Raw genomic sequence first — 18355 nt, 5'->3', positions numbered from 1 at the left:
TGTCTACTGTTGAGCTGTGGCTCTCACATTGCTCTTTATGGAGCCTGCTTGTGTTTTCACTGTGGGCCAAGTCATTAATCTTGGACTCTAACTTGTATTCATTAAAAGTAATGAGCTCCAATCCCAAGGTTTTTTTTTTTGTTGTTTGTTTGTTTTTTCATGGAATCTCGCTCTGTCACCCAGGCTGGAATGCAGTGGTGTAATCTCAGCTCACTGCAACCTCCGCCTCCTGGGTTCAGGTGATTATCCTGCCTCAGCCTCCTGAGTAGCTGGGATTACAGATGCCCACCATCACACCCAGCTAATTTTTTGTATTTTTAGTAGAGACAGGGTTTTGCCATGTTGCCTGGGCTGGTCTGGAACTCCTGGCCTCAAGTGATTCACACGCCTCGGCCTCCCAAAGTGCTGAGATTACAGGTATGAGCCACCGTGCCTGGCAAATGTTATTAGAGCAAGTCTGGGACTAGAGACATTCAGTTGAAATCAGGTGTCCCCCACTGGGCAGGTAATTCCTAGAGGCAGCTGGCATTTAGGATGCAGATATTAAACAAACACAAGGAATCTACAAGACAGATGAAAAAGAACCAAGACAAAACTCAGTCCCTTACTTTTTCCCAAGAAACCTGCTTGAGATTCTGCTGCCACCTATTGGTGATTCCTCTTCAGTACGGCTAGAGTCACAAAGGCTAAATTGGAAACCCAGTCAAGATTTCCCTTTTCAAAAAAAAAAACACCCAGTCAAGATTTCCCTTTTCAAAAAAAAATTTTGCTATTGAAGACCACTGACAGGAAAGAAATATGGTACCCAAAAGGCTGCACTACAGTTTAAAAAGCAACTTAGAAGGTAGAATATTTTGGGGGTGGAGTGTGAAAGGCAAACTAAGTCTAAATTTAAGAACAGGGACATTAAAAACTTTATTCAATAAATACAACAAATAATTTAAAAATATACTTCAATTCCAAAGCCAATTAAGAAAAGGAAGTAGAGAGAAAGGGAAAAAAGTGGGGAGGAGGAAGGTAGAGGAAAAGAGAAAGCGGCCAAACAATGGTTTGGTTGGGCTGTGTTTCAGAGTGTACCACCCTTTAAAATTCTGATCAAATACTCTTGACCCATAAACCCTTAGCCCTTGTTCTGATGGGGTAGCCATAGGAGTCCACCAGCTGGGAATCATCCACTGAGCTCTGGATCAGAGCATTCTAGAGGCTGGAATGTGGGGGGAGTTTTAGGGGCAGTTTCCCAGTCATTCCTAAAACCATCCGTCCTAACTCCCAGGCAGGTTTAAATAGTGCAACTCTTAGGCAGAGAGCTCCCAGCTGCATAGTTTCACAGGTGAGTGTTTCAAGCCAGGGCCTCCAGGAAACAGGTCCCAGAGTACCCAGGGGTCCAAAGCCACTTCGGTGAATGGAAATCTAAAGGTGAGGAGAGGGGAGGCGAGGGCACAGAGTAAAGCTCCTGGGCTAAGCCAGTGGCCAAGCCAGAAAACAATGCCGGGCAGAAAAGGATTACAAGGCAGGTAGTCTGGACACTGGATTCAACAGCTTGCCATCAGCCAGGGAAAGTGAAGCTGAGGATGCATATAGAGCAGGGCCAGGAAGATCAGGAGAGCTGAGGGAGAATAGGAAAGTTGGGAGGAAGGAAGAGGCAGCTCAGCAGCAAACTCCAGGAGAAATAACCAGCAGCCCTCACAGATTTGTGATTGTCTCTTAAAAAGATTTATTTTCTCTTCTTGCCTGAATGTACAAAGGCAAAAAGAGTACAGTTTGTATATATATATATTTATATATATATATAAAAAAACAAGGAACTTGGTAATATACACTTTACAGAAGGGAAGAATCAGGAAGACTGAAATTAAATCCAACAGAGCAACGCCAATGGAACAAAATCTATGAACAGCAACACTGCCCCTCCAGCCCGGGCCTCCAGCTCGCCCCAACCTGCTCCCAATGGGAGGGCTGAGCACCAAGGCAAGCGGGTGGGCTGGGGCAGGAGGGGCTGGGGACAGGGCCTGGGAGGGGCTTGATCCCAGGAGGGGCCCATGGTAGGAGATCACTGGAAAGCTTCCTGGGATGCCCAAGTAATAAAACAAACAACAAAGGCCCAGAATTATGGGGCCAACTAGCTGCCCAGTTGCATCTTGGGGGCATCAGAGTAGACAAGGGGATGGTGAGAGGGTATACGGGATAAGTGACATGGGTGGCCTCAAAGCCTGTATAAAATAATTCTCTAGCCCTCTGCAGTCTTAACTCGCAACTCTCTAAGTCCTCCCATGGCCCCTTAAACCTGGAAAAAAGAGACTCAAGAAATCACCATTTCATTTCATAGGGTGCCCTCTTACCCTTCTAAGCGTGTGGTTCTTTGACCTTTTCATGTGTGGAGAGAGTTGGGTAAGAGAAGGAAATTTCATACATGTACATGTACAAGGCAGGAAAAGGGGATGAAGGGAATTGCCATACCTTAAAATGAGGAAGTAGTTGATGTGGATCCTAAAGAGCAGCTCTCCAAGCCTTGCCTGATCTATCTGAGGATGAGGCCCCCTCTCTCTTTAGCTTCTCTATGGGAAGCCCAGTGAGCAACGTCTGTGAGGGCCTGGGCAGGGGTGGCTCATAAACAGACTTGGTCTGGTGGTCTTGGCCCTTGGTAGCAAATTTTTCCAGCCTTTGTTTGTGGGGTGGGATAGGATGGGGACCCCTGCTGAGCACCTCATCCCTCTGACTAGGTCATGGATGCCACAGGTAGCTCCCACCTGTGCTTCTCCTCCCCATGTAGAGGTGGGCAGCAAATCTTTCACTCAGCACTTGTCAAGAATCTCCACAGCTGCTGCTTCATGTTATTTCAGAGAGAAGACTAGGCCCGGCAGGCATCAGGATCTGCCATGGTGGCTTTCACCTGCTCTTCCGAACAGCTCCTACTCTTCAGGGGAGACTTGGATATGAGGATCAAAGAGCCAGATGTTTAAGAAGAAAAATTAAAAAGGAAAAGAAAAACCTGTTCTCTTCTGGAGAACCCAAGGCTGCCCAGCTAATACAGAAGTTCATCCTCTGTGTTACAGAACGAGTTGAAGGGCAGGAATGCATGGCCATGCCTGCCCAATGCAAAAGAAAATTACTCCAAACGGTTTCTTTACAATATATACAGAGTATGCTGCAGGCCAGTGCCACAGATACAAAACACACAACAATATTTAAAAACAGACAGGAACAGAGAGGGAACCTTGGCTCCACCTCACAGGAGCCCCAGGAGGGCATAATCAGGCTGAAATTCAGTCACCCTCTTGGTTGGTGTGACTCAGGTGGGGTGGGCTGATGGTGTCTGCACTAGCTACTTCCACGGAGGAAAGGGAGGTCACTGCTCAGAGCACTGCCCATGAGGGCAGCAGGAGGCAGAGGGAATGATGGGTATGAGGGAGGCTGTTTTGGGGGTCCTGCCAAGAGGTCTAAAACAATGGTTTTTGGGGAGGACTCAGAACCCAACTTGAACAAAAATGAGGAGGCAGAAACCTAGGGGAAAGGCCTGTAGATCAGAGGGGATCCTCTTGAGCAGATGGTGACCCTAAGCCTCTCATGTGTAGGGTTCCAGGGTCCTTGGAAATCAACTACTACTGGGCACTGTGCTTACTGTCCCCTATTTCCCATTTTCCAAACTGAGTCAGAGCCAAGTTCCTGCTCCTAGTCATTTTTGGCACTCTGGTCACACACTCCCTTTTCCAGCCTACACTGGTGTCTGTCAGTCTTTCTCTCTCTCTCTCAATCCAGAGGGTCATGGAAAGATAGGAGGGGAGAACAGAGGGATGATACCTCAAAAGCCAAGTAAGCTAAAGCTCCCCACACCTTGGGGAAGACATGACCCCAACAAAGCAACCAAATCATCCTCACTTTCCCAGTACAAAGAGTATAAAGCTTCCATTGGGAGACTGCATTTCTAAGGAGAGCAGAGAAATGTTGGCTGCCTCAAAGCACAGCTCCACTGAGTACATTCTGAGCCTCTAATAAGTAATGGCTTGGATGTGTTATTCCAGGGTCTAAGGAACAAATAACCTCCCACGGCCAGTGGCCCCTCAAACAAAATATGTGTTACCAAGAAACACAGCTTATATTGGCCCACATGGAGGTTATAGACTGAGCTATATAAAATCATGTACTTGTAGACAGAGGAATTGGGCTGTATATATCTGTGGCCCCAAATGAGGAAGATATCAGATGGCTAGATGACAGGACATCTCCAAGAACTGCTGGGTGCTCCCAGGGGCTGCCTTCTGGGCCTTGCACTAAGGTGACCTGGCAGACTCCAAGGTTCCCCATGCTGGGGGGAATACTAGTTTATCTGCCTGAGGCTTAAGAGCCAAGCAGTGGAAAAGAAGAGACAAGACCAGTGTGGGGATCCCCCTGGGAAAGGCACCAAGGGGTTAGGAGGGAAGGGAAAAGGGCAAGGAGTTGGGGAATAAGAAGCAGCAGGACTTAGTGGGGACGCAGGTTCTACTTCACAGATGTCATTCATGCTCCAGCACCAGCTTGCTCCCAGTGTCCCTGGGAAGCCCTGTGCTGGTGTTGGAACCCCTGCCCCCTGCCTCACAGGCAGCTCAAGGCCATGTTGGGGCAGATGCCTTGGTCTTCCTTTCCAGGCTAGGTTGTGAGCGTTTATATGTGCTCGTGTAAATGGGGAGAAGTCTCCACATTTGAAGACCTTGTTTTCGCAATTATGTAGAAAACAACCCCCAATTTCTTTCCTGAGATTCTAGTTCCTCCACATGCTGCCAATTCCCAGGGTGCAAAGCACTAGGGAGATGCAGAATCTGGTGATGGTGGTAATGATGGTGAGGGGTATGGCTGCTGTGCTGTCTTCAGACCTTACCCAGTGCTTGGGGGTGGGGGTCCCTCCCTGGTGGGCAGGGGGGCTGGTACTGCTCCAGCAGCAGACCAAGGGCTTGGGGAACAGAGCGGTGGCTTCTCTGGGCTGAGGCCATGTTCCCCTGGTTGCTTCCCGTGCCTTCATCTCCACAGAGGCCACAACAGTCATGACTGTGGCTGAGAGAATAAATATTTTTGCTAAGTACCAGCTCTCCAGCTCCTGAGGAAGAGGGAGGGTCAGGTAGTCCGGAGGTCTGGTGGAGGTGAGATAGCCAAGGGTCTGCCTTCAGTCATGGTGGAAACGGCAAACAGGATGATCAACACCATTTAACTGATGTCTAAATGGCACCTTCAGCACCTCCTTGAGTGAGCCAGTCCGGGCCCGTGAAGCTGACTTTATCCGGGCACTTGGTGTCTGCAAGGGAAACATGGACAGATAACCAGGCACTCAGCTTGTTGGTAGAACAACCACAAGGTGGCACTCCAAGAAAATGAATTGTAGGAGTGGCCAGTACTGGTCCCTAGGGGACACTATGTTCCACAGGTCCTCTCAGATGCACATGGCTTCATGGGAGATTCTTGTACAACAGGCTTGGCCAGGGTTCCATGGATTCCAGACTGCTGACCCCTCATAGCTATTCCTCACCTAGGGATTCTGTGATCCAGGTAGCAGCTATCCCGGCTTTATGTGTTGCCCCAAATTAACAAAAGTGACTTACCATTCTCACCTCCTGGGGGGTGGGTAGAGTGAGGGAGTTGAGCCTTGTTGGCTGGCAACAATGGCTGTAGAAGAAAGCCCTGAATAAGCAGGAGAACATGTTAGTGTAGCACTCACAGAAACCTTCCATTAACCTTTTTCCCTGAGTTTTGGGGTGCTGACAGAAAAAAATATCTGATACTCAGCCAGATATATTTGCTGGAGATAGATAATAAGGCTCTATTTCTCAGCTGATTGTTTCTCTTTTCCTTTGGGGAACACCTGTTCCATATTCTTCTGACTATCAAGGCCAGTATTCTGGAGGAATTTAAGAATCCCCAAACTCCAAGGGAGGAATAAATATCATATGCTTTAATGACTGCAGGAGGTTAGGACTGTGCACAGATTAGAAGCTCAAAAAAAAAAAAAAAATTAAAAAAGGATTCTTATGAGGCAGGTAGGAGGGTCCTAGCTGTGGACATTACTACTGGGATGAAGATAAACAAAACAAAACAAAACAAGACAAAACAGGTGGTAGGGAAAACAGGCTTACCTGCTGCATAGGGTAAGTTGTACTGTGCTGGGAGCAAGGAGTACCCCAAGTGGTGGTGGTGGTGGTGTGTGGACATCAGGCGCTGGGAAGGAGAGGTGCGGGGCCGGTCAACACTCCGTTCACCCCCACTTGCTCCCCCGACACTGCTACAGCTGCCACCACCCCCAACCACCCCACAGCCTCCTCGATCTCTCTCCTGAGAAGTTTTATCACTTATCTGGAAAGGAAACCGGAGACACAAAAGCACTATAGTGAGACACACACACACACACACACACACACACACACACACACACACACACACGAGTGAGATGCCCAGGGCGCCACCTTGTGACCCCTAAAAGTGCAAGATACCTAAGAATAAAGAAGATGCCCTGGGGGCTGCCAGTGTCAAGTCAGCCAAGCTGCACCGTGGTCAGGACCTGAACTTGTCCACCTTCTCCCAGACCCTGGGTCTGGCCTTACTAGTCTTTGGGTAACAGCCAGCATCACTGTACTTTTCTTACCGTGGGAGACTTGCTCTTGTAGTGACTGGCGTGCTGCTGTAAGATGTCCAGGGCTTTGGACTCTGAGCTGGATTTACAACTCACACTGGGGCTGGCTCGTGCCTTGTCAGCATCTTCACCACCTGAGACCTTGCTGCCATATGGGGAAAAAGAGTAGCTGGAAGGCAGGTAGGAACCTGTGGAAGGAGAAATCAAACAGTCAAAGAGATGGGAGAGGTAGAGGAAGCTCTGCTTTAGTGAGCTTGATTAGGTGGGCATCAGCTTTCCTAGGCACAGGCTGAGGTATTTTCTAACATAGTGGCGGGCTGAGACTGTTGGCTTGACCTTTCTTTACTAAGCTCTACAGGAAAAATTAGCTAAGGGATATTAGGAACATGGCCCTGTTTCCTGCTTCCAACTTCCATAGGTCGGATACTGTTCTTTGAACTGGTCTCAGATTCATCTTGGAGAAGTGACATGATAAAGTGGAAAGATCACACGATCTGGAGTCAGAGCCTTGGGCTCAAAACCTTACTCTCAGACTTACTAGCTTGGTAACCTTGAGCAAATAAATAAGTGTTCTGAGCTTCAGTTTCTTCATCATCAAAAATGAAGATATCAATACTTATTACTTAAGCTGATAAGGAGGATTAAAAAAGATAATGTGTATAAATCTCAGAGGACAGCGTCTGGCTCAGGGCGAGCACTCAACAAATGCAACTATGATTTTTATATTGACGGGTGTGAGTGACAGGGAGAAAGGAACACCTCAAGGGTAAGAAATTTCCTATTTCTGTTTGAAAAGCTTATTTCTATTTAGAGTGTGCTTTATAATAAAGTCACCAGAATGTTGAGACTATTTAGGCTGATGTAGGAAGCTGGAAGCTCTAAGGAGTGAGGCTAAAGAAGTGCCCTTCCACCCCAGAAGCACCCCACATGGTTCTTTGGGCAACAAAACGAGTAGAGTTAAATAAGAGCATTTTATTCTAACAAGTTAAAAAACATTTAAGGCCAGGAGCGGCTTTGGGAGGCCAAGGCGGCTGGATCACCTGAGGTCGGGAGTTCAAGACCAGCCTGAGCAACATAGAAGAACACCGTCTGTACTAAAAATACAAAATTAGCCAGGAGTGGTGGCACATGCCTGTAATCCTAGCTACTCGGGAGGCTGAGGCAGAGAATTGTTTGAACCCGGGAGGTGGAGGCTGTGGTGAGCTGAGATCACGCCACTGCACTCTAGCCTGCGCAACAAGAGTGAAACTCCGTCTCAAAAAACAAACAAACAAAAAACATTTAAACACTATAAAGAGCTTGTCTTTTCCAAGCTGAATCTAGCAGGACTTCCCCCCAGTCTGACTTCAGATGGCTCTTCTTACTTGACAGGTGAACATGATCTGGCAACTGAATCCATGCATTGTTATGGTTTGCATTTTATTTGTTCTTTGTGTCTCTCCACTATGATTAAGCTGTAAGCTCCGGGAGTGGAAGGAACTCAATGGCTCTACTTCTTTTGTACCTCCCACAGTGCCTAGCACACTGCAAAATGTGGAGTATATGGTTTACAAATTCCAGCTGAGGGGAGACAGCAGTGACAGAGAAGGAGTTTTACCTTTAGTTAGCAATGAAAACTGACTACAGAGGCAATCCTTGAGCTGGAGCAAGGGAGAGAGAGGTAGTCACACAGACTATCATTATGGGTCATTCAAGGAACTATGGGTTATGGTGGCCACCTCATAGAATGACTCAGTGAAAAAAGGGCTGTCATCTAAGCGAGCCTCAATATGCCTTGGGGCTGAGCAAGAAAACTCTGGACGTGAAATCTGTGCTTCATTCCCCCTTCCAGTGAATGGAATATTGCTGGCACTTGGTGCTGTACCTGGGTAGTTCTGCATCATCACAGCAGGCATGCTCCGGTAGCTGGGGTGGTTGGGGTCATAGGACTGACTGTAGGAATAGCCGTGCATGTAGGGGATGTAGGACTGGTGCTGGGTGAGCGGGGAGGACACAGGCACATGGACACTTGGCCGGGGCTCCTTGTTCCCAAGGCGAGACTCCTCTGACGTGGGCAGCTTGCAGTCACTACTTGTGCTTTCCTTCCCATCTTCCTTGGGGACAGAGTCCTTACTCCGACTCCTTTCCTCCTTCAATTTGCGGTCCCGCTCCTCCTTCCACCGCTCATCCTCTGACTTGATGTCTGAGTACTTGGCAGGATAAACATATGTCCACATCCGGGGCTCTGCCTCCTACAACAATCACAGAACAACGACTGGGTGTTGTACAGATAAGACAAGATATATTTCAAGCCCAAGGTCCCAGTAGAACCACCAGAGCAGATAATTAGTACTAGATACCTGGGGCAGAGTAGGATTTTGGCCTCTACTGATTTTGTTTATAATCCAACTCTGCTCCCTTTTGGTTAAAAAGCCCCTGCGCCCACCTCTGCACCCACCCACAGGGAACAAGATGGGGCAGGGGGAGAAAAGGAAAATCCATCCATGCATCAGTGGATGTTTTCTAGGTGAGAACAAGCATTCTGGGAAAACGACTGAAATAGGAAAGGCTGCCCCATCCAAGATGTTTAGATTGTTTCACTTTTTCAGAGCGTGCTCAGGGGCTGGAAAGCTTATAAGTGACACTCAGATCAGAGGAGGGAGGGAGGCATAACTATTATACCAAGAGGGATGGGAAGACATTCTAAGTCTCATGAGCAGAGCAAGATATGAGATTCCAAGTTCCTAGTTCTAACTCAACCTATAAAATCCTTGTTAAACAAACTCAGTAACTGAGTATACTTTGGACCTACTCTAAAAAAGAGAGACCATCAATAACTCATTTCATAGGAACCAAACAGTGGAGGAAACACAGACAAGGAATCGAGATACCTGGGTTCTAATCCTGGCTCTGCTAGTGAGGTCTCAAGTAACCCCAGACAAATCAAGCTAACTTGTCTGGGCCTTTCCTGTCAAACGGAAAAAACACCTGCTATGGATATAAAAGTGCTTTTTAAAAAACATTAATATGAATCCCTGTGCTTTGGGAGGCTGAGGCGGGAGGACTGCTTGAGGCCAGGGGTTCAAGACCAGCCTGGGCAACATAGTGACACCCCTCTCTACAAAAAATTAAAACATCATCTGGGTGTGGTGGCATGCATCTGTAGTCCTGGTTAATTGGGAGGCTGAGGCAGGAGGACTGCTTGAGCCTAGGAGTTGGAAATTGCAGTGAGCTATGACTACATCATTGCATTCCAGCCTGGGCAACACAGAGGGACTCTGGTCTCTGTAAAAACATAAAAATAAAAAAAATTACGGCCGGGCGTGGTGGCTCATGCCTGTAATCCCAGTACTTTGGGAGGCCGAGGTGGGTGGATCACAAGGTCAGGAGATCAAGACCATCCTGGCTAACATGGTGAAACCCCATCTCTACTAAAAATACAAAAAATTAGCCGGGTGTGGTGGCGCACACCTGTAATCCCAGCTACTTGGGAGGCTGAGGCAGGAGAATCGTGTGAACCCGGGAGGCAGAGGTTGCAGTGAGCTGAGATCGCGCCAGTGCATTCCAGCCGGGGTGACAGTGCCAGACTCCATCTCGAAAAAAATTAAAAAATTAAAAAATAAAATAAATAAAAAAAATTGGCTGGGTGCAGTGGCTCATGCCTGTAATCCCAGCACTTCGGGAGGCTGAGGCAGGTGGATTACTTGAGGTCAGGAGTTCCAGACCAGCCTGACCAAGATGGTGAAGCCCCATCTCTACTAAAAATACAAAAAAAAATTAGCTGGGCGTGGTGGCGTGTGCCTGTAATCCCAGCTACTCGGGAGGCTGAGGCAGGAGAATTGCTTGAACCTGGGAGGCGGAGGTTGTGGTGAGCCAAGATCACACCACTGCACTCTAACCTGGGCAACAGAGTGAGACTCCATCTCGAAAAAATAGTAATATTAAAATAAAATAAAAAACATTAAAATAGTTTACAAAGGTAAAGAATTCTTAAAATTATACATCTCTCCTGCTAATCTCAATTCCGTTGAACCCCTATATAAGGACAGCCCTTATTTGTGAGGAAGATAGACGATTATCATACGGTATTTCCACTTCCTCCCAGGGCAACAGTTACCTGTCGGTACCAGAGTATTGGATCCACCTCTGCCTGTCGACCACACTCAGCGCCTGTCTTGGCCTCAGAGGTCTCCTTGCTTAGGTGGCTGGCATCACTCAGCTTCACTTTAAGGCCTTCAGGGGCCTGGCCCGGGAGTTTTGAAGAGTCATCTAACTTGGGAATGATGACTGATTTGGCTGGGTCAGCCCCTGGCTCCTTGGCCTTGCCAGGTCCTGACTTCACCAGGTCTGTCAGGCTGGGGGCCTTGGTGAGAGTTGGTGGAATTGATGGCTTTTGCTTCCACTCTTCCTTGAGTGCTGCCTCCCGCTCCTTCAGGCCCATCTCTGCCTTCTTGTCCACTCCCCGCTGCTGCTGCTCTAAGCTCTGGCGTTTCTGCTGTTCTTCGTACTGCTGCCGGTAAGCCGTGTTAGTGCTCAGAAGGTGGGTGTGGTAACTCTGGTCGCTGTAGCCATAGGGGGGTACATAGGCATACTGGTTGTAGTACAGGGACTGCATGTACATATTGGGACGCTGCTGGATGACCGAGGGCTGCTGACTGGAACTGCTCAGCTCGGGCTTCTTTTCCTCACAGACATCGTTCTTCACTTTCCCTTCTATGCTCTCAGGTTCCTCATCCCTTTTTGTCTTCAGGGCCTGGCTCTCCACTCCTGCCTGGCTGCTGGGGTTCAGAGCCCCAGGGCTGGACTGTGCATAACTTGGAGAATAGTAACTCTCAAAGCCTTGGTAATATGGTGAGTCTTTGCTCTGAGGCTGAGGGGGAAAAAGAGTTTTCTTAGCCCCTTCTTTAACCAACTGTTCAGTGTCCTTTGATTTGACACTGTCTACCTTGCCCTCCCCATCCTCCCCAGCATCAGAGATATCAGAGTATGCAGGGCTGTTAGTTTTGACTGAGCTGGCTTCAGCTCCATTCTGGGTCACTACATGTAAGGGAGTCAGGGGCTGAGTAGGGGTAGTGTTTTCAAGGCGGCTACTGCCTCCAATGGAAGGGCTGGGGGCATTGTCCGTGAAACTGTAGATCTTGTCGGCTTCAGCCTTGATGCTAGCCAGTCGGCTTTGGTGGGGGTCTGATGAGCCATTTAGGAGCCCCTCCATTTTCATCCCATCTCCTGAAGATTCCCTGAATGGGCTTTTGCCTTCTTCTGCTCGACACACCTTCCCAGGGGTCAGAGGACTTTCAAGTTCCTTTGAAGATTCCTTCTTTTTTTTGTCTTTCTTTTTCTTGTCCTTGGCTGGAGTCAAGGCAGGGTTGACTGTGAAAGGTTCTCCCATAACAGTGGGCTTGGGCTGAATGGGCTTGAGTTGGGGACTGTTGGGCATGGCTTGTGCCACTGTGGCAGTCAAGCCTGAGGAAGAGCCTGGGCTCGCTGCTGTGAAGGTGGCTGTCTGGAAGGTGTAGATTTGCTGCGGGGAGATGGCAGGGGCAATGGGACGGGCTGACTTTAGGCTCTTGGAAGGAATCTTTTCAGGTTTTAAACTAGAGGGTTTTTTACATTTTTCTTTTTCCATACACTTCCTTTCTAAAGAATCAAAGGCATCATTGCTTGTTTCATCCATCACTGAGGGTCCATCATCAGAGCCATCATTGGATAAGGCCCCAAGGTCTGTGTCCCCTTCCCCACTCAACTTTTTCTTACAGAGGCCTTTTGTGGTGAATTTGCTTGAAGGAGAAGGGCTATGGGGCTCTACAAGTCGAACTTTGGGGGTAGCTGAGCGGGCAGGGGACAAGGAACCTTTTTGTGAGACAGATGCACCATTGCAGCTCCCAAGATCTGCATGGAGAATAGGTTCCTCTCCATACTCACTGTCCCCATCCGCTTCCGGCTTGCTGTCGTCATCTGTATGGGCATGAGCTTGGTGGTACTTAAGTCCATTGATGTGCTTGTACTTCTTGTTGCAGTTTGGGTGGGGACAGTCAATCAGGACGGGGGAGGGACAGTTTCTGTCCAGAACAGTGGGTTCTACTTTGGTCCCAGGAAGGGGGCCAGTGGCTGAGCCCATGGAATTAGTACGGACACGCTTGCTCCCTTTGGAGTCCTCTGAGCTAGAATTCAGCTCCATGTCTGAAAGGGGTTTGTTTTTCCGCTTATTAGCTGACGAAGGGCTGGCCTTAACATCCTCAGAAGTGCTGCTGGCAGGTGGGCGATGCTCTGAAGAATTCTGGCTGCCCCGACGGCCTTTGCTATTGGCTCCTGCCCGGGTTTTGCTGCTGCTACTGGTCCCTTTGCTGTCAGAGGCTGTGGCTGTCTCATTGACAGGTGTATTACTGTTGGGACGCATGCGTTTGCCTCTACCCCGACCATTGCGCATTTCCAGGTCACTGGTCGGGGAGTCACAGAACCTTGGCAAAGGATAAACACAACAGAATATTATTAAGAAGAGAAAATATCTTCAAACCAGTTTAGCTGTAGCCTCCAGAACTGTCCAGATGGTGACTATCATTTTCAATGAATATGATTTGTTAAAAGAAATTCTGATTGTGAACTGCACTAAATGGCGAACTCCTGGGATACATGTTAGCTGCAAATTATTCCCCAACATTTACCTCTAAAACCATGCAGAGTCTGTTCCATAAGATAGTCAAGTCAACATTTCCTATATACAACCATAGTCATGGTTTCAGAAAAGATGTTAGAGATCATACAGGAAATTGAGGCCAGGCATGCTAAGTGACTTGTCCAAGGTAACATCACTGATTAATGGCAACATACAACAAGACTCTAGCTCTACTTTTAGCCCAATGCCTTTTTCTTACAAACCTCACTATGAAGATATAGAAAGGTAGAACAAAGCACCTATCCATTTAAGAGTTCCCTAAACATCAGATATAACCAAGAGTACATGAGTTCTTTGAATGTCTGGAGATCTGCACCTAGGGGTCACTCCTCATAGGCCCTAAAGTAGCTTTTCATGGAACTTAAAACACTGCCTAGAATTAAACCTTTAGCTAAGATTGGTTCCCTTGTAGATCTAAAGATGGTTTTGACTCTCTTGCTCCAGGGGGCAGCTGGAGTAGGTTGTTTCTAAGACAGTGGGAACCACAGCCATTGCAGAAAAAAGGCAAATTTTGTCAAATATCTCCTTTGGGTTCCCAGAACAGTTCTACTGTAAAGCTACTTACTGCTTCCCTGTTATCAACCTACTCACTCAGCTCCTATCTCTCTGGATTCTTGCATGCCGAAAGCGGAAATAAGTCCTTCCAACAGGTTTCTCAGAAATGCAAAGGGAGGGCATAAAGAACCTTACTAACTTGTTTTAGCTCATCTGCTTCTGATTCTTTTTTTTTTTTTTTTGAGATGGAGTCTTGCTCTGTCGCCAGGCTGGAGCGCAGTGGCACGATCTCGGCTCACTGTAACCTCCAATTCCCTGGTTCAAGTGGTTCTCCTGCCTCAGGCTCCCGAGTAGCTGGGGTTACAGGCATGAGCCACCATGCCCAGCTAATTTTTGTATTTTTAGTAGAGACGGGGTTTCACCATCTTGGCCACGATTGTCTCGATCTCCTGACCTTGTGATCCACCCGCCTCGGCCTACCAAAGTGCTGGGATTACAGGCGTGAGCCACTGCGCCCGGCCTGCTTCTGATTCTTATCAGGGCAACTATTATGGTCTGGATATAGTTCTTTTTTTTTTTGAGATGGAGTGTTGCTCTGTCACCCAGGCTGGAGTGTAGCGGAGCGATCTCGGCTCACTGCAACCTCCAACTCCCCGGTTCAAGCGGTTCTCCTGCCTCAGGCTCCCGAGTAGCTGGGGTTACAGGCATGAGCCACCACACCCAGCTAATTTTTGTATTTTTAGTAGACACACGGTTTCACCATGTTGACCAGGCTGGTCTCGAACTCCTGACCTCAGGTGATCCACCCGCCTCAGCCTCCCCAAGTGCTGGGATTACAGGCGTGAGCCACTGCACCCAGCCTGAATATAGTCTTATAAAAGTCTAAGCCTTGGGCCAGGTGTGGTGGCTCACGCCTGTAATCCCAGCTCTTTCGGAGGCCGAGGCGGGCAGATCACGAGGTCAGGAGATCGAGACCATCCTGGCTAACACAGTGAAACCCCGTCTCTACTAAAAATACAAAAAATTAGCCAGGCGCGGTGGCGGGCACCTGTGGTCCCAGCTACTCGGGAGGCTGAGGCAGGAGAATGGCGTGAACCCGCGAGGTGGAGCTTGCAGTGAGCCAAGATTGTGCCACTGCACTCCAGCCTGGGCGACAGAGCAAGACTCCATCTCAAAAAAAAAAAAAAAAAAAAAAAAAAAAAAAGTCTAAGCCTCTAGAACCTGGCCCAGCATCTCTGAAAATTAAGAGGCATAAATAGCCCTCGGTAGAGAATAATCACATCTGAGAAAAAGAAAGTGGTATGGAATCAAGAACTTTAAAATACTTTTCCTTGGGACATTTCTGCCCATCTCTGTTTCATGGGAACAATGGGCAGATGAAGGTTTAAGATACTTTTCCTAAAAGAACTGTCCAGATAATAACTACTATTTTCAATGAATATGATCCAATAAAGAAACTTGTGACTGCATGGGAATTGCATTAATTGGTAAGCTCCTAGGATGTTACCTGTATGTTAGTTGTAAATTACCCTCAACGCCCGGATTTCCCAAACCCTGACAAACTGAGTACTAATATTAGGAAAAAGCTATAAGGTGCCATTGATTGAAATATCCATCTAAAGGTCAAATTGCAACATGAAAAGGTCCTTGTGAAACCCGTATATTCTAGCAGAGTTTATAAAACTAAAAATGTTCTTGAGTTCAAATTTCTGAGAAATAGCTACCATCAACGAATGTTTGCTCACCCATGGTTAGATGTTATGGCTTTGGTCTCAAGGTGACTTTAATAATTCCAGTCAAAGTGCATCCCCTCAACACTTTACTTTTTTTTTTTTCCTAATTTTAAAAATATAAAACACTTCACGAATTTGCATGTCACCCCTGTGCAGGGGCCATGCTAATCTTCTCTGTATTGTTCCAATTTTAGTATATGTACCGCTGAAGTGAGCACCCCCTGAACACTTTATTTTTTTTAAATTTAAAAAAAATTTTTTTTTTGAGATGGAGTCTCGCTCTGTCCCCCAGGCTGGAGTGCAGTGGCGCGATCTTGGCTCACTGCAAGCTCCGCCTCCCGGGTTCACGCCATTCTCCTGCCTCAGCCTCCAGAGTAGCTGGGACTACAGACGCCCGCCACCACGCCCGGCTAATTTTTTGTATTTTTAGTAGAGACAGGGTTTCACTGTGTTAGCCAGGATGGTCTCGATCTCCTGACCTCGTGATCCACCCACCTTGGCCTCCCAAAGTGCTAGGATTACAGGCGTGAGCCACTGTACCCGGCCCCTCAAACACTTTAATACACAATTCATCTTCTTTTTTTTTTTTTGAGATGGAGTTTCGCTTTTTGTTGCCCAGGCTGGAGTGCAATGGCGTGATCTTGGCTCACCACAACCTCTGCCTCCTGGGTTCAAGCGATTCTCCTGCCTCACCCTCTCGAGTAGCTGGGATTACAGGCATGCACCACCATGCCCGGCTAATTTTTTATTTTTAGTAGAGACGGGGTTTCTCCATGTTGGTCAGGCTGGTCTCAAACTCCTGACCTCAGGTGATCCGCCTGCCTCAGCCTCCCAAAGTGCTGGGATTACAGGCGTGAGCCACCGTGCCTGGCCATTCAGTCTTCTTGAATGTCAGATAAATACAGTGCTTTCCCTGGTATCTACACCATCATGTCCTTTAAAAGCTGGATGTACAATTCTAGCAGGATAAAAGTATAAGAGATCACCAATTAGAGTGGTTCAGACTAATATAAACTAAATGGCTGTAAGTGCTTACCTTGGGGGTGCCCAATCATGTCGTGTGCAGTCAAGGAGTGTACCTACATATGTCTTGTTCCTCCACGTTACATTTACCACCAACATCCCTGGAAAATAAGAGCACATAGATATAGACAAGACACACCCCATTTGCCACTGAGAATAGTATTCTTTTGATCAGCACTCTGACTTCTATAAGAGGGTTTAGGAGGTACTCTGGGTACCAATGGGACAAATAAGATTGGGCCAGAATAGTTCCATAGGAATTGCTTACAATGCTACTGAGGCCCCTTAGGATGGGTAACAGCTGTAAAGACTTCATGGTTTTGTCAAGACACATTTTATTTTTATTTTTGGAGATGGGGTTTTGCTCTGTTGCCCAGGATGGAGTATAGCCTCAAGTGATCGTCCCACCTCAGTCTCCCAAGTAGCTGGGACCACAAGAGCATGTCACCACACCTGGATAATTAAAAAGAATTTTTTTGGCCAGGAGTGGTGGCTCACGCCTGTAATCCCAGTACTTCGGGAGGCTAAGGCAGGCAGATCACTTGCGGCCAGGAACTCAAGATCAGCCTGGCCAACATGGGGAAAACCTGTCTCTACTAAAATTACAAAAATTAGTGGGGCATGGTGGTGCATACCTGTAATCCCAGCTACTCAGGAGGGTGAGGCAGGAGAATCGCTTGAACCCAGGAGGTGGAGTTTGCAGTGAGCCAAGACTGTGCCACTGCACTCCAGCATGGGTGACAGAGTGAGACTCCGTCTCAAAAAAAAAATAAAAAATAAAAAAATAAAGCTTTTGACTAGGTAATGTAGCCTTACTCCAAAATTCAAAAGGTAGTCCCCATGCCCTGACCAAAAAAAATCCCCAACAAACCCTAATATAAAATGAAGTGTCCCTTCCATAACTGTTCTTCAGTCTTCCAGTTCCCCTACTTGGAAACATCCAAAAGTCTTCCACAGATATTTTATATGTATATATGCAAATATGTTCATATATTCTTCCTTCAATGATAGCAATATACACACAATGTTCTGCACACTGCTTTTTTCATGTACCCAAATATTTTGGATCATTCCGTATGTGTAGACAGAGAGCTACTTCATTCTTTTCAATGGCAGCATTTGAATGGACATTTAGGTTGTTTCAATCTTCTATTACAAATAAACTGCAATGAATAATCTTGTACAAATGCTTCATTTTACCTACACAAATATGTCTGTAAGATGAATTCCTGTAAGTAAAACTGTTAATCACAGTGCACTTGTATTTGGAGTTCTCATAAATAACGGCCAAACCACCTCCAAATTGCCTCAAAGAGGATGCACTCATTCATATACCCATTTATAGTAGCCCATGAATACCTCTTGCCCTTTTCCTTTGGCAACATGATGTTCTCATTTTGTTCTTTGCCAATCTGATAAAAGAAAAATTAGGTTTTATATAGGGTTTTTTTTTTTTTGGCATTTTAATTCCTTTTTTTTTTTTTTTTTTTGAGACGGAGTTTCGTTCTTGTTGCCCAGGCTGGAGTGCAATGGTGCGATCTCTGCTCACTGCAACCTCCGCCTCCTGGGTTCAAGCAATTCTCTGCCTCAGCCTCCCGAGTAGCTGGGATTATAGGCATGTACCACCACCCCCAGCTAATTTTGTATCTTTAGTAGAGACAGAGTTTCTCCATGTTGGTCAGGCTGGTCTCAATCTCCTGACCTCAGGTGATCTGCCTGCCTCAACCTCCCAAAGTGCTGGGATTATAGGCATGAGCCACCGCGCCTGGCTGGCATTTTAATTCTTTTAGAGACAATGTCTTGTTATGTTGCCCAGATTGGGCTCAAACTCGGGCTCAAGCTATCCTCTTGTTAAGACCA

General features: G+C 47.2%; 1 protein-coding gene and 1 non-coding gene across 4 annotated transcripts in view; both read right to left on the bottom strand.

Moving 5' to 3' along the window:
- Positions 1-890: 890 nt before the first annotated feature.
- Positions 891-18355, bottom strand: part of ZNF609 (zinc finger protein 609) — a 229812-nt gene continuing 212347 nt past the window's right edge. For 2 of the 3 annotated variants that reach the window (XM_054450150.2, XM_063652277.1), the window contains exons 4-10: positions 16509-16596; positions 10689-13029; positions 8457-8823; positions 6605-6780; positions 6099-6315; positions 5568-5646; positions 891-5263 (exon numbers count right to left, since the gene is read on the bottom strand). In XM_054450150.2, coding sequence (XP_054306125.1) covers positions 5573-5646; positions 6099-6315; positions 6605-6780; positions 8457-8823; positions 10689-13029; positions 16509-16596 — 3263 coding nt within the window. In that variant the 3' untranslated portion in view covers positions 891-5263; positions 5568-5572. The remainder of the gene's footprint in view (positions 5264-5567; positions 5647-6098; positions 6316-6604; positions 6781-8456; positions 8824-10688; positions 13030-16508; positions 16597-18355) is intronic. The other variant, XM_054450154.2, reaches the window with a different exon arrangement.
- Positions 15584-15690, bottom strand: LOC129014955 (U6 spliceosomal RNA). The gene has a single exon (XR_008494468.1). It is a non-coding gene; the product is annotated as a U6 spliceosomal RNA (small nuclear RNA).

Source organism: Pongo pygmaeus, chromosome 16 (assembly GCF_028885625.2).
Source record: "Pongo pygmaeus isolate AG05252 chromosome 16, NHGRI_mPonPyg2-v2.0_pri, whole genome shotgun sequence".
NCBI lineage: Eukaryota > Metazoa > Chordata > Mammalia > Primates > Hominidae > Pongo > Pongo pygmaeus.
This window is presented reverse-complemented; position numbering and strand designations above follow the sequence as displayed.